We start from the raw sequence: 16,688 nt of genomic DNA, 5'->3' as shown, positions 1-16,688 counted from the left end.
CGGGGGCTCCAGACCGCCAGGGCCCCCAAAAAACTCCAGGCGTGTGTGCCAACTGTGAGAGTTGAATACATTTACTAAATGAATGTGTTTATGGAGCAAGAACAGGGGCAGTTGTGAAAAACTGTAAATATTACACAGAGCAAAGGGGAAAAGAGGGGGTTAATAAGAGCCCTGTGACTAATGTTTGCCCCGGGGCAGCTAGTGATGTTAATTCAGCCATGCTTCATATGATAAAAAGTGATGATGAAGAATCTCGGGCGCCCTCGTGGCAGAGCTCATGTATAATCTTGGATGTGGTTTCAGTTTTGATTTCTGTCAAAACAATCAGGGGTGTGTACCTGAACGATGTCTCTCTCAGCGTATCTTCCTCTGGATGAGATTCGGACTTCATCGCCGTCCAACTCAATCATGGCTGAGGAGGAGAAAAAGGATAGAAAAAGAACGTTGAGGAGGATGGACGGGGGGGGGGGGGAGTAAATGCAAACCTCGTATGTGTGCATTATTTCTCACTGCGCTGGAGGACCAACAAGTCAATCATTACTCTCAAAAAAATCACAAGATCTTGTTGACTTACCGTCAAACTCTGCAGGCCCGACCCCCACAATGATGATTGACATTGGCAGACAGGCGGCCTGCAGGAGAGGGGAGGGGAGGAGCAATAAATATTTGATACTTTTCAAAAATTTAACATTTCTTTTTATGAATAAAAAACAGTGTTTCTTCTCATGCGGGTCATTAGCGGGGCTGAGCTGCAAAAGTGCTACCGGTGCAGGCCTGTCTCCATCAGTGGTAAAAACGGCGTTCACAGATCATGTTGCGTTTCTTGTCTTTCTTGTCGTCAACACGTATAATACATATAATATGTGTAAGCACGCGTGTGACTCTTTGATGTGTGTGTTTTCTGCAGCACCTCCCGCAGTGCTGAGTGGGTCGAGACATCACAGTGAATAATATTAGAGACGGGAGAATCAACAACACGATGCCCCACTCACTGACAGCTTACAAATGACATGTGTTTGTGTTGTGTGTGTGTGTGTGTGTGGGTGTTTGTGTTTGTGTATGTGTTTGTGTTGTGTGTGTGTGTGTGTGGGTGTTTGTGTATGTGTTTGTGTTTGTGTGTGTGTGTGTGTGTGTGTGTGTGTGTATTAGAAGGAGAGGGCCAGTGGTGTGTGTTCAGAGTATTTGAGTAATGTGTTGACCTCAGGCGGCTGAGCAATAGATGATCTTATCAAAAGATCCCATTTATTTTTTGCTCCCCTGGGTGCAGGTCCTCTTTACGTCTCTACTGCCCTTTGCTCCTTTTTTTTTTTTTGCTGTACACTCATCTCTGCCACCTCTTTCCCTCCCTCTTTTCTCTCCTAGCCTCCTTCCCTCCCTCCTCTCAGCCTCCTCTCCTTTCCTCCTCTACTTTCAAAGGCATGAGATGGATCAGCGCCTTCACAAAAACGATTGTTGTTCACTGTTCATTTTGTTTGTATTCTACACGGCGCTGTGGCTTCCCTCTGGAGCCTGCTGTGACTTGACAGTGATGGAGAGGACGGACAGAGGGTGAATAACATGCTGTCAAAACTGAGAATGGCACAGAAAATACAAAAATGAAAACAGCAGTAAAGGTTCCCCAGTATATAAAGTGAATATCAAACAATAGAAATGCTCATTTTAATTAACTCCCCCCTTACGTTCATGTATACGCTGAGATTTCTGAACCGCATGGATCTGGCAGACTAACATGATTTGTTTGTTAGGCCTTTTATTAATGGAGTCGTTTCATAGTCAATACATTTAGAAGCTGACAGAGACACAGTTTCGCTCTAATGTAATTAGTCCTCTGGCCATGACAGCTCTGCTCATTTGCATATATTTAAGCAATCGCTGAAGTATGCACTAAAAAGCAATAGACATCATTACAGCATTACTGCATCATTACAGCATCAATTGCAAATGTTTTCCATGATTAATCCTTTTTTTATGTTGAATGACATGTGATCCATCCACCCTCGCCAGCCCACTCGTTTCTCTTGTGCCGCTATGCAAAAGCAAATTTAACTTCACAGTTGTTGATGCATAAGAAAGCAGTCTTTCGGATACAATTTACATATACAATAGATGCTAACTAAATAAGCAGCTATCTTAATGGCAGCATTTCTCTTTTCATTCATTCATTCTACTTTGATTTAATGTTCTGAGCTTTTGCATCCATCTTTTTTCTTTTGTTTTGTGAGGCACACTTGTATTTTTTTTGTATCAAAAGTGCTATTTAAATAAAGTTTTATTAGTGAGGGATTGTTGTATCGGGTGCTTGGACCCCAGTATTCTTGCTTGCAAGTCGAGTTATCATTAGTGCCCCGGGTGCTCAGCTCCGGGGCAGAGCCTCGGGGCATCTATTAATCTTCTGTTTCGGGTTTATTATTCTTCCGCCAAATTTCGGCGCGTAACTCGTCCCGCAGCTTTGAGAAAACCCCGGTAATATATACATCAAAACGTGCGTCTTGATCCCGCAAGGGGTGCTATGACTTTTGGTGTTAAAATTCCAATTTTTCCCAAAGTTATTCCCAAAAAACTGGGAATAAATAATGCATTAGAAATGCATTGGAATTTTCTTTAGAAACCCACCTTTTTTCTACAAAATTGCACCTTTTTTCTGAGTCACCCAGCTCTTTCATACCTGCACGTAGAAATGTGATTCAAACTATAAAACGGAGGAAAACTTCTGCTCTCTCAAAAAGACAGGAACTGTTTTTACATAACATGTAAACTTTTCAAACTGTGAGCACTCAAAGGAGGAGTGCAAATCACTTTTTCTTCAAAGTTAGAGTGAAAGCGTCAGTTGGCTAGAGTGCGTGAAGCAGTAAAAAATAACCTTTATTTTTATTTTTAACTCGAGCTCACGGCCAAACCGTAAAAAGGAGACAAATAATTCTTTCTGAAAATGTAGACATAGTTGTTGGGATTCATAAAATGTAACTTTGACAGGCAGGGTCTGCACAAAATTTAAACGGGGGTGCCGAGTCCGGCAGCAATACCTGTCTCACTCTCATTGACACCTAATGTAATTGTCTTTATAAAATAGAAACTGTAGAAACTTCTGGCTTCAGTGTCTGGCACAGTCTTTTCGGTTTTTGAAAAGAAGTAACGGTTTTCTCATAATTTGCAGTTGTTTGAAGCCATGTAGAAGCCAAATTCTGGGCAGATTTTCACATTGCCATGGCAACGGCAGCTCCTGACCTGTGTGCGTGCGTGCGCCTAGCAACCAGATAACCAACTCTCCAAGCTCCGCTAGCTTTACATTAGCCGCATGTTAGGTCTTAAATTACATTTAGTTAGGTCTTAAATTTGTAAGTCCATTTACTGCTTCCTTCGTTGCTTTTTGTTTTGTTTTGTTAAAAGAGTGAATGAAGTTGTGATGGTCTCCACTGAGACAGAGGAGAGGAGAAGCTACTAGCCCTCTCTCACTGTCACTTCTAGTCGCGTTGCTCTCCTCCCCAGTAATGTTAAATTTAGCACAGAAAAAAACATAATAGTGGTAATTTAAATGGCAGTTCATGGGATTTATTAACCCTCAGGGGTCCCTCTGTCCTTTTTTGGACATTTTCTTCACTTTTCTTTTTTGATTTGCTGATCATTTTGGCTGTGTTACAGCTGAAGGTATGGATTTCTGCAAGAAAGTTTCTTTTTTTACATATTTTTAAAATCTAATGTCAGTTACTGTTACAGGTCTATTATACACTGGTAACACATTTTGTACCCTCTGGGGTTCCTCGCGTCCAAAAAAGGACACACAAAGAAAATGCTATAAAATCATCATATATCAATATTTTTTTCTGCTTTTTTTGCATAAATCTCTTAAACCACTTCAGTTCTGCTCAAACCTATCAAATGTTTATTAGTTTTCAGGATTTTAACCCTTTAAATGCCAGTTTGAAGACATGTCGCCTCTTGTTTTATTAAAAAAAACAACACAGAATATGAGATATTTCCCACATAATACATGATGGAGGGATGTGACATTGTTTTATATCAGAGTCTTTTATATCAAGACATTTCTCAAAACCAGAATATGATCAGGGTGACTTTTGAACACTGGAAATAAATCATGTACTCATCCCGGCAGTAGCCCCCGTGGCACTCAAAATTTCCCTGGAATTTTCTAGTTATTATTACTATCAAACCCATTTACAGATGCAATTTTCTCAAACTAACAGACTGTGAAAGACAAAAGCATTTAGTTTGGGGTCTGGGTGCGGGGTCGGGTGCTCTTAACAGCTACAATAGATGCTCTTACGTTGACAATAGACTCCTTGGTTTGGGCCATGTCTGAGATGACGCCATCTGTGATGATGAGGAGCACAAAGTACTGGGAGCCGTCCTTCACTGAAGCTGCATACCTACGCACAAAAACACACAAAACCATCTTTGCAGTTATTTCTGTGTTGCCATCGTGCCTTTGGGTTACCACGATGATTCATTGCTGGAGCGAATATCAAGCATCATTCAGTGTAGTTTTAATTAGTTTGTTCTCAAACGAAATAAGAGTACACAAAAAATAGTTGAGTGGGAATAAAGCATTCCACATCCGCTGAAAAATTCTTTTTCTCATCGAATAAATGTCACTTACGTCCCACTCTGGAGGATCTTAATCTGTCAAGTGCTTCTTTCTCTACATCTATCTTCATGTCAATTCTACAGATCCTCGGCTTAATATGGCTTTCATTTTCTCCTGTGGTGTTGAGTGTGACCTTTCACTCCCATGTGAGTCATGAACTGACTCTTACTGATATTTACACACTGAGATCATTTCAGTCACTTTGGTTTCTGCTACATGTCACCTTTCTGCACTGGGAGGTTAGGTCTGTGTGTGTGTCTGTCTCCTCCCCACTGATACTTAGGTGTCTCTCACTGTAGATGATCACAGCATCGCAGAGGGAGAAAGATAAAGGCAAAAAAAAGTGGAGGTGACACAGCGGGGGGATGGGGTGGGGGCTGGGACTAGATGATGACAATAGCCTGTGCGTGGCACCATAAACAGGCTTCAAGTCGACAAATAGGCAAAAACAGTTGCAGAAAAATGGTACTTGTATCCCCAGCGCCTAGTTTTTAATGAGTTTTAGGAGGACAAGTTTGTAGAATGTATGCTGATTAGTCTGGTGCTTATCCAGCTGAACTGAACTGATTCTTGAAGTTTGATTTTGTGGCAAAAACAGAGTAAGATGCAGTTTGGCTGAGTGGAGCAAATGGGTTTCTGGAAAATGCTGTGTTGTTTAAAATGTTTGAACGTATTTATGCTTCAAAAACCTAATGATATCTTTTATATACCTTCAGGTACTGTATTTGTTTACTACTTTATATTTGATTTTTGTGTTGTCTTTCTGCAATTTGCATGGACCAGAAGAGTTGATATATACCAACATATACAACGCAGGATAAAGAAAAAGAGAGAAGAGAAGAGAAGAGAAGAGAAGAGCTATATGTGCCTAGAGTTAGATAAGTTAATCAATACCACTCACATGTCAGTATGCTAAATATGAACCTACAGCCAGCATGCGGTTAGCTTAGCTTAGCATAAAGACTAAAAGCAGGGGGAAACAGCTAGTCTATTGTAGTGTAAATAGTGTAAAAGTGCAAAAAAAAAAAAAAAAAAAAAACTGTGGTTTTTGTATGGATAAAACAAACAAGCTGTTTCTACATGTTCCCAGTTTTTAAGCTAAACTAACATCTTGAGATCATAGCTTCATACCCCACATTACAGGCTGAATAAACCTAAACTTCTGCCTCTGTATCACTGCTTGTTTCATCATTTTCCTCCTGAGCACATCTCCCTTTTCATGTGTAACTGCGCAATTAAGGTTTCACCAAATCATGTTCTAAATATGTGAAGTAACCTGATGAGAGACTTGAGCAATCTCTTTAATTACATAGTTCCATGAATAGTTTCTTGTCTTTTTTTTTTCTTCTTTTATTTTTTTAAAGAACTTTGTCTAGATCACGTGTGCCCTGGCTTTCCCGCAGCATAAATTATGTTCCCGTCGACACACAGAAACAAACAAACATGCAATCAGCTGTCAGCTACTTTCTCTGTTTGTGTCCTCAGCTCTTCCCCTCTTCCTCTCACTCTTGTTAGCTACCTGGCAACACTCGCTGCAGAGAGCTTATTAGAGAAAACCTGAGAACACATGTTGAGTGTCAATCGCAGAGTGAAATGTACTTCGTGTTCTTTCACGCGTACTCAAATGATTTGAAGTTCATTATATAAGCAGTGATAGCAAATACTCAAGTGTAAAACAGGTGTGCATGTGGTATAACGAAAATTGAAATGCAAAAAAAAAAAAAGGTTGTGAAAAGGTAAACGCAGGAAGGCTCTGACTGAGGAAGATGTAAATGTGTGATTTAGAAAAAAAAAAATGGAGACACTTTATAGAAATACTTTCAATCACAGGTGTATGTGAGGTACCTGGCCACATGGTTGATGACAGGGGAGAAGTTGGTGGGTCCGTAGAGCTGAACTGACTTCAGGCTCTGGTAGTAGGCTTCCATCACACCGTCGATACCTGCACAGTACGGGTTCTGAGGATTCCCATTCTGCGTTTAACAAAAGGGGGGGGGGGGGGGGGGGGGGGGGGGGGATAATTAACTTACATGATTAATTTCAGATACGTTCACCAGGTCCAGAGGCACAGGAGAAGCAGACGGAACAAACAAGCTCAGGGATTGTTTGTATTGTACAGGCTTTGTCATGAAGATAGAGACAATGATTTTTATAAATGAATAAAAAATGAACCTTAATTATTTTTACACTCAGTTACTAGTTTATTTGGAACAACTCCACTCCTTCCTGCCTTCCATCCTGGTCTCACTCTTCTTCTCACCAAGGCAAACTCGTGGGAGACCCGTCCGTCAGGTGGCAGCTTAGCACCGAAGCCCAGCGCGGGGAACATCTTATCGCTGTCGTAGTCCTGGATGATCTCCCCCACTGCCTTCAGGGCCATGGCGTAGGCATTCAGCTGGTAGGGACTCATGTAGTGGAGTGAGGTGGGCTGGGCTGGGTTTCCTGTTTACACACACACACGCACACACAAAAACAGTTTAAGGCACATTGTGGTTAGATATCCAGATTTCTCAGCCAACAAGAGAAGAACACAATTGGATCTTTATTTTTCTGCAGTCATTAAGATGCATTCAATTGCTAAGCTTCAGATTTGTATGTGATTAATCTTAAAGGTTGCCATGGTTATAGTGTAGGGTATCAAATATGAACTTTTCATCATCCAAGTTTAAGTTTTCTCTGTTACGTTATACATGAACTTTATTTCCTTGAAAATGTGACACAACGTTATGTGTTTTCTAAAATGTTTTTAGAAATATTTGTAAAATATATTATATATTTTATTGTTGGTAGCAAACGTGATCTTGGGAAAATACAGAGTCAAAATGAGTTCAATTTTTCATGTTCAACTTTATTTAACCAGGTAAAGTAAAGAGAGAGCTGCCCAACACAGCAGCATCAACAACATAGAGTCAGAGGACTTTTCTGAACATTTAAGATTTCAAGGAGTTACGCAAGATTAAAAGAACTTCAGAAAGATTTATAACTGGGGCAACCAGTCAAAATCAAAATCACCAACAATAAGATGATTGTTAAAACTCAGTTCAGCCAGCTGCTGGCTTAAAGATAGCAGCTTTCACTGTTTGCTGAAGGAGGTCTGCAGCAACCTGTGGCTGAGATAAAATGTCCCTTACTGAGCCCCAACTTCAAGGCTCAAAGTTCATATGCCTGCTCACAAGAAGCGCAGTTAAAGAACTCAACAAAAATCAGTTTTTAATATAAACAGCAGTACCACCTGTTTTCCTGGAGCAGTCAGAGCAAAATACACTGTAGCCCCTTATCTTATAGCCCATAGCTTTTTTTTGGTTTACAATTTTACAATAACCCCCAATTAAATGTTAAAGTAATAAAATCAAGTCAAAAATTTATATTTTTGAAAATATCCCTATAATTGAAAGAAGGAAGAAGATAACGGACCATCAGAGGTTGTGTGGATTTAAAGGCGCTTCATGGGAACCACCATCACTATTTGAAGAGCCACTTCAACTTCTAAATGATGTTTAACCAATACCTTTTGTGTTTCAATATAGCAGCCTGTGCTTCCATAAACAGCCATCGAATAGATTTCAAGTGGCTCACCATTAATGCTTCTGTATGACACCACAACATGTGTGGGTCGTGTAATTCCATCACTGCATCGCTGATGGAGCCAAATTGGCTGCTAATTAACTTAACGTAGTTGTAAATGTATTAATATGGCACTTGTCTTGATCTCCCTGTACATGTCTTTTCATATCACTATTCAATCTAATTGCAGAACTCAATTTGCCACCATTCAGTATTGACTTTTCAGTGAGAGCCAGACAAGATCAAGCACACCTCAGCCTCAAACACATATTTTACATCCCATGCCTGAAAGCTCTCATTTGATTTAATCAGATTTGGCGCCGCTTGTCCCGCTAGGACCGAGCTCAAGGGTAGCTGTATAACACGGTCCTTCATCACGGCCATCATAGCATGGTACTGCACTCAGCTTTATCTGCCAGGTGTGGTGGAGAGGGCTATTAGGAAACACTTGATTCTCCATCTAAATATATCTGAATATGCACTCCCTCGGAATTCAGCGCACTTTCTGTCTCTTTATGTGGCTCTCTCAGAGTGTTAGTGTGCTAAAGTGTCAAAGTGGATGTGTGTGTTTACTTACCATTGGAAGCTGTGAAGTCAATGGCCACGGTGAAGTTAATCTGGGTTCTGAAAACAATAGCAGGTAGATGATTGATTAATAAACAACTATTTATCTCTCTCTCTCTCTCTCACGCACACACATACCTATGACTCAACAAGAAACATGAAGACATGAACTGCAGACATAATCAGGTTAAAGTGATCAATGTTTGAGAGTACAAACAGACTTCCTCCTGCCCTTTAGCTCTGACAGTAATGAGGAGACAGTGAGTTGCTGCACTTTCACACCAAACACGTAGGCATAGCGTTGCTCAGATGAAGGTTGTTTTTAACAGAAAGCACAGCTATAGTCCTGTTAACGAGTAAAAAAGTAATATTGTGCCATCCTGTCTTTGCTCCCGAAATTCAACCACGTTCAACTGTGACCTCTAACTCTACAAAGTGCATCCAGTGGTATTCTGGCAGAAAAGAGGTGACACTTCAAATGGCAAATAGACCAAAGGAGACTTTGATTTTGAGTAACCCAAAGTCACATAATGTAAACTACAATCAATACAGGACTTAATAGGCAATAAGAAGTAGAATCTGCAGTCATACTAGCCTCTCTATGAGGCTGTAATTATGCGTTCACGCAATGTCGGCAAAATGGGAAAAAGAGGAAAACACAGTTTTTCTGTGTTTACACATTATTCCAAAGTGGTTAGCCTAAATTAGCTACTTCTGTTGTGTTGCGTATTGTGACAACAGTTGGTTGATATGTCTGTAGTTCTTTTCACCAAGTGTGAGATATTGTCAGGAAATACCCACTCTGCTAATTAGGGTTTAAAGGTCACCTATTGTATAAAGAGAGAGTTCCATCTGTCTTTTGATTATAGATCAGCTCTAGGTTCTATATTAATACTGTGAAAATATCAAGCATTCAGTCCACATAAAAATGCACACAAAAGGTTAGGCTGCTCTTTATGATCCTATAATTTATTCTGAAGCTTACTTCCTGATTTGATTTGCCTTATGCTCTCGCACAAACTTTGCACTTTGAAAACAAAGATGGAAATATGAAAAAAGCATGATCAGTGAGAGATGAAACAAGGCAGAGAAAAAACATCTCCCACCACAGCACCCAGCATGAGAGAGTGGCACGTCTCTCTCAATCAAAACATTTCCTATCTTGTTAACCTGCAGGAACAGGATGCGGTTAAGCGCTCTGTCGATCTGTCGACAGCTTTTTCACACCAATCCCAACCCGCTGCCGCACACACCATAAACACACACACAAAAGCCTCGCTGTCTAACTTATGCGCATCTTCTGTATTCAGATTGTGTAAAACAGCCAGCAGCTCATCATCTTTGTCACCTCAGCAGGCCATGTGAAGTGGAGGCGCTGTGCCGTCCAGAGGGGACACAACAAGAGGGAGAGGGAGGGAGGGGCAAAAGGTGGGAAGAAGTTCAAGAGGCGCTTAATGATCAGAGGCCTGTTCCAGAAAGAAGGTTAAAAAGGAGTCTGAAAAGTGGATAAATGTAGTGACACTGCCTGTAAACGCCCCCTGATGATGTAATAGAAACCGGTCATTTTGAAAGAGTGATGGCCAATAGGGAAACCCGAACACTCTAGCACTCAACTGTGATATTGTAAAAAGTGATAAATAAGATGCTTTGATTCACCAAACATCAAATGCCAGTAAAGTAGCTTTTCTAGAGGACAGCTGCAAGGACAAGGGGAGCAGGAGAGAGAGGAGGTCTGAGTGAATTCTGGTCCAGTTCCCCACGCTGGCACAGACAAGCTTCAGCCAAGCAGCCTAAATTATACATGCCCTCTTTCTCTCCCACCCAACCTCTCTGTCACATGCACATGCACAAGGTTTGAGACAGAGGAAGTCAAATTGTGGGAATGTGAAGGGACAGCGAGATAAAAAAAACAAAAAAAAACAAGGTGAGTTGGAGGACGGACAATAAAAAATGACAAAAGGCAGAGAACAGCTGAAAAGGAGAAAAGCAGTCCATGATTAAGCAAGTCAGCAGAAGAAAACGACAATGTCAGAATTGCATCAGCAATATGATTTACAACCATGACGCACAATTTAAAAGCTGTCAAGTTACTATGACAAAAGCAGGAATGGGTTCCAAAACAGACGATATTTGCTGCATAATTTCCAAAGTGAGTTGTCATTGATTGAAATCGTCGAACCTCTGCAGTCTGACTGTGATTATTTTCTGCTATCAGGCTGTAAAACTCAGCAGCACGAGACCTTCAAAAGTCAGTGTCACAGTTTCTTGCTTCACAAAGTGCAAATCACCCCTAATGTTTGACATCATCATTCTGACTCCTAATCGAGAGAGTATTAATATCCAAGACAAGAACACAGGACACTCTCCAAAAGGTCAAATAGATCCTCTGCATTAATCAGACAGGAATTTGAGATCAGTTTCTTGGCTCTTGGGATTTTCCCCGCTGATGTGTGTTTTCTGGATGCCAACGCACACACTGGCCTGTAAGGAAAATAAAGTGCAACTATTTTTCTTTTCACTTACTTAAAAGTCTTCCTTGTGTTTTACTTTATTTATACAGTCAATTTGCTTTTACGGTTTTCAACATGGCATCAAACCAAACATTTAAGAACTGCTGTTCCTTCTATTGCACTAAATATGAAAACAGTTGTCAATAAAGGTTGAAGGCAACATTTTTGTTTCTATGTTATGTTTCATGTTACAGACTTACAATTCTTAACATGTTTGTCAGGTGGCACCCAGCAGAGCATAACACACACACACACACACACACACACACACACACACACACACACACACACACACACACACACACACACACACACACACACACACACACACACTATATAAAACACTTGCCCAAAGGGACACACCTATCTACATGAACAGCAAAAGGGGATCTTCAGCAAACAGGTTTAGACCATGAAGGCAGCAAAATGTTCTGGCAGGTTTGATAAGGGATTTCCACAGGCAGCGGTCTCAACCGCAACATCACATCACTGAGTTTCAGGAGAGGGAGGAGAGATGTGAGCTCAGCCTTCCTTAAAAAAAAACAAAAAAACCTTATCGCTCTGTGAAGAGAGAGGGAAAATTCTACAGACCTTTAAGGGCTGTTAGCAGCTTTATCCTGTCATGCTTTTTTTTTTTCCCTTTTCTTTTTTTAATTGGCTGTGATCCACCTCTTCGCAAATTCACCTGAACTTTTCAGGCAGGAATATTTCTACACACAAGTGCTCATAAGATCAAATCTCACCTGTTCCTCACAGGGAGAATTACGTAGGAAAAACACACACACATACACACACACACACACACACACACACACACACACACACACACACACACACACACACACACACACACACACACACACACACACACACAATGAAAGAATAGAGGACAAAAAGATTTAAGGCTGTATACTAGCTACACTAATAAAGTCCACTTTTTCCACTTATTAAAATTAGATAGAGCAGAGCAAAGGTACAGTCAGTTTCCACTGATTTAAATCTCCTTTTATTCCTTAAATCTGGCTCCTGATCCGTTCTGCCAACCTCTATTTGAACAGTGAAGGGTTTCAGTGAGGAGGCACACACCCTTTATCAGCACCACTGCTGGGCTGCTCCAGTGAGTAATGGTTGTCTAAGTGCTTTGCTTTAATTTAATTTTCATTCTCACGTTGCCTGTTATTCACTACACTGCTGCTTCCTGCTGTTTCTGTCTGTATCTTAAAGAGTATGTAAGTGTGTGTATCTTTGTATTAGAGTGCGGGTATGTATTTGTCTGTACGTGATGACAACGCATTTCCCACAATGCTTCACATACCCGGACAAAAGCCTCTTGGACTTGGCGTCTTGGAGACAAAACAATACATACAGCATGTTGTACATCAATAAGAACTTGACTGTCCATTTTGAATAGTGTGTGTGCGCCCCTGCGCGCGCGTGTGTGTGTGTGTCGTGTACAGTTTCTAATCATGTGCTCGGGGTGAAGGGGGAATGCCTCTTAAGCAGCTGGTTTTCTGTCAGTCACTGATGTTAGCCCGCTGTTAAAGCCCACAGTGAGTCAGCAAGGAGCCAATATGACAAAATACCGCACAGCAGGGGGGGGTGGAGCGTTGAGGAGGTTCCGCTCTACATCCAAATAAGCTTTCCTGCAGACTGATGCAGGCTGGATGCTAATGTGTCTCCTAAATCTTCAAAGCACCTCGTTAGACTCATCTCTTCCACGTCTCTGGTGACTTGCTCCTGCAGTAAAATAACTTTCAAGTTGAACCCTGTTTGCCAGTCGATTTCATCTTTTTAAAACGACTGATATCAGAACAATAAACAAAGACTTGAAGTCTGAACAGGCCCTGTACTCCTTATTGTACTGGAGGGTTTCATCTTAAGGTGAAATGTTCTATTTAAGAAAAAATGTTCACATCAAGTCTCCTCTTATATTTAAGTGCCAAAGGGGGACGTATGCATGAGTGCACTGAGTGGCCTAAAAACGGCATCAGAGGTTGTGCGACTTGACCTCTCCTGATGATATGCAAACAGATGTTGCTGGTTGGACGGTGTCCAGAGGAGAGGAGAGGAGAGGAGAGGAGAAGAGAGGAGAGGAGAGGAGCATATTGTGCTTGTTCATTTGCTAGGTATAACCCACAAGGTAAAATGTCTGGGTTCCTTTAAAAAGGCGTGACGTGATTTTTTTTTTTTTTTTTTACAAATCTTTGCCTTGATTCTGCGAGTCTGCTCCCCATATCTAATGATAACCTCTCAGAATGATTTCAATACAAGCACAGTTCCCGCCTGCTTCTATTCTGGTTTCAATACTCAATTCACAAACCAAAACAAGGGGAAACAATATCTGTCACTCTGAGTGACAGGGCTGCCTTCAATGGCACAGCTCAAAATGAAAGATATAGCCAACAATTTTTCATTTTTATCCTCATGCTCATGAATAGAGACCTCTTTGTTGAAAATCCATGGGTGGTAATAACGCTTTATCAGAGGGAGTGAAAAGAGTGAGAGCAGCAACGATCTGGATTGAGATGGAGCCTTCTCAAATCAGTCATTTATGCTAATGCTGCCAGCAGATCATGTTCCTAATTAGGTCCAAATGAACAATTAGCTGATTGGGTTGAAGCTGCAAAAAGAGCTGTCAATCCGAAGATAAGAGAGCAGGGGGGGAGGAGAGAAGAAGAGAGGAGAGCTGAGGAGAGATACATGGAAATGAGACGGAACGACTGGCAACGCGACAAAATACCTGTGTAGACAGTCCAACAAGACTGAGGCGTATAAAGGGAAAGCACCTAGACAGTGTGTGCGTGTGAGCACTGGTGTGTTTACGTTTTTGTGTGTCTGCGCACAAATACACAGTCTGCCCATTATGCAACTGGAGTAAGTGCAACTGGACCATTACAGTCCATTTAGGTTTCAGACACTGAGACAGCACTTGGCACTTCATTTAGCCACACAGGCGTGTAACAACAGCCGGCTCACACTCCCAAAGCACTGCCAAAAAAAGAAAAAAAAAAAAAGAAACATCCTCTTCCTGAGAGTCTCAAAGTGTTCTCTGACTGACAGTGCTGCTGGGAATGATGGTGGGATTTCTCCATTAGCAGCGACAGAGAGAGGAAACATATGCCGGGGCACGTCGGTGAGGGAACACACATTCGTTTCGAAGCCGGCGTTCAGTCAAACCAACATCCCTGTCCATCACACAAACTGATCACACTTGGCACATGACTAAAAACAGGCTTCAGTATACAAACACATTAGTACATCTGCTTCATCCCCTTAAACATATACACTAGCTCTATCTAATAATCTAGCATATACAAAGTGCAATCCTAATGCCCCGTGAATCAATAGCGTATTGATCGTTGTGTTCTTAGTCAGGAAGCAGTTTTTCTTTTTTTTTTTACAGGCTCATTTGTGAGTAACACAAGCTATGAACCAAAAACACCAACCGTAGAGTCAAAAACATTTTCTTTCTCCTGTGTTTTACCAACTTCAAAAAAAAAAAACAAAAAAAAAAAACACTTGTAATTTTGCAGGTGGATACAGGTTTAGGAAAGATTTACTATTTAGTGTTTACTATACTTCCACTTCCTGCTTGTTCAGGGTGTTTTTCTGTCCGGTCTCATAACTGCACAGTTTACAGACAGTTCCTCATGTTTGCTGAGAGTCAGGGTTTAGTTTTTCTGAATACAGTTTCAAGTTTAAACTATGTTATATATAGTATATGTCATCAAGGAATACTAAAGAGAGATGAATGCTAAGTACTAAACAGCTGTTGTAAATAGAAATAATAATAGCTTTAACATAACCACACTGCACAGTCACATATATGCATAGTATGTATACTGCCAGTTTTGAATACACGTCATATAAATACACGACATGCTTAACCTGTGTATAATTAGTGTGTATTATGGGTTTTGGACTTGGTCCCAGAGTTCATAGTTTTTTTATGGTTTTGTTTACAGTAAATTCATGCCTTGGGCAATGCAAGGACACCACGCTGGCTGTACAACAAACATACGTGCATTTATTCTGAGTGGTTTATTGAGTCATTCATTGACTCATCTGATAAATAATTAATTTTCTTCCATGTTCAACTCCTGTGTCGTCCACTTACAGTAAACCTTTCCTCTGACCCCCAAATTGAATCCCAAACATGTTGAGAAAAAAAAACCTCAGCGATTTCCATCAGGCTGTCACTCCTGACTTTCAATGTTTGTTTCAATTGTATTCTATTTACAACAAGAATTTTCTTCTTGATGAGTGTTTAAAATAAAACAAAAGCAGATAGTCCCTGACATCCTGCTTGAGGGTCACAACATCAATGTAATAAAATCTTAATCATGTCAATTATGGAAAAAAATCTGAAACTTTCCACATCCAGCTAATCAGTTCATCAAAGTTTAAGCCAGGCTTTCGCAGCCCAAATCCTTTAAATCATTTGTGGTGCAGAGAGGAGACAGTGTACCATAGCAAGTGTTGGCTTCTGAGATAATCCTCTCGTTGGCTCAAGCAATTTCTGGCCAGATTTCTACCCCCTCTGCTCTGAGCTGTGAGTTAACTCTTCTGAAATCCTCCTGAAATGAGCAACGCCAAAAAAAAAGGAAAAAGATAAAAAAAGATGAGATGTGTGGTTTTCTTGGGAAACAGACTTCTACTTTCTGTGTTTTAATGAAGTTCTTTTTGCCTTAAAAACCAAACCAAAGCTGTTCATGTGTTTATCTGCTTTAAAAGCCAGATGACTTTCCATAACACCTAAAAAAAAACACACAGCTACAAGGGCAGCAGGAACAGAGGGATACAAGGACAAAAACTGAGATTTTTTTTCCCCAAAGTTGAACGCGCACGCGCACACACACACACACACACACACACCACACACACACACACACACACACACACACACACACACACACACACACACACGCTCTTTCTTCCCCTTGACAGTCTCCCCCTCTGTGAGTCTAATGAAGGCAGAGTGTGTGGGTGAGCATTCACGCCATGCCTGGTTGCACACGGTCAACCCTCCTGAGCAACGCGGGCACACAACCACATGTAAATACACACACACACACACACACGCACGCGAGACACACAATGGCACATGGGATGGCCGAGCGCTGAAACACAATACAAGATTACATTCTAGAGCACAGACACACACACACACACACACAGACACAGACACTTCAGAGCCTCAGCCCTGTGTACCTGACTTTAGGTCAGCCCATCTGTCTGTCAGTCTCTCTCTCTCTCTCTCTCTCTCCACCTTTCACTTTCTTTCTCTCTCATGCAAATGTACACGTTTCCATCTGATTTACTCACACTGAGGGATCATTATCTTTGGCATATTGCAGACACTGAGTCATGACGGGGTTATTATCGAGACAGGGACCGGCAAGCTCAGCATGTAGCTTCTCGTCAGAAGGACTACAAACCCCATCTCT

At 41.1% G+C, this 16,688-nt stretch overlaps 1 protein-coding gene across 3 annotated transcripts in view; it reads right to left on the bottom strand.

The window, feature by feature from the left end:
- The window catches only part of LOC130163368 (copine-8), an 85,199-nt gene that overhangs the window by 9,647 nt on the left and 58,864 nt on the right, over positions 1 to 16,688 (bottom strand). For all 3 annotated transcript variants that reach the window (XR_008826468.1, XM_056367518.1, XM_056367517.1), the window contains exons 14-19: positions 8,745 to 8,791; positions 6,864 to 7,045; positions 6,449 to 6,576; positions 4,283 to 4,385; positions 575 to 632; positions 339 to 412 (exon numbers count right to left, since the gene is read on the bottom strand). Coding sequence is in view for 2 of the 3 variants with exons in the window: in XM_056367518.1 (XP_056223493.1) it covers positions 339 to 412; positions 575 to 632; positions 4,283 to 4,385; positions 6,449 to 6,576; positions 6,864 to 7,045; positions 8,745 to 8,791 (592 nt within the window). In the remaining variant the exon portion in view is untranslated. The remainder of the gene's footprint in view (positions 1 to 338; positions 413 to 574; positions 633 to 4,282; positions 4,386 to 6,448; positions 6,577 to 6,863; positions 7,046 to 8,744; positions 8,792 to 16,688) is intronic.

Source organism: Seriola aureovittata, chromosome 22 (genome assembly GCF_021018895.1).
Source record: "Seriola aureovittata isolate HTS-2021-v1 ecotype China chromosome 22, ASM2101889v1, whole genome shotgun sequence".
Classification (NCBI taxonomy): domain Eukaryota; kingdom Metazoa; phylum Chordata; class Actinopteri; order Carangiformes; family Carangidae; genus Seriola; species Seriola aureovittata.
Note: the sequence above shows the minus strand (reverse complement) of the source record. Positions and strands in the feature narration are given on the sequence as shown.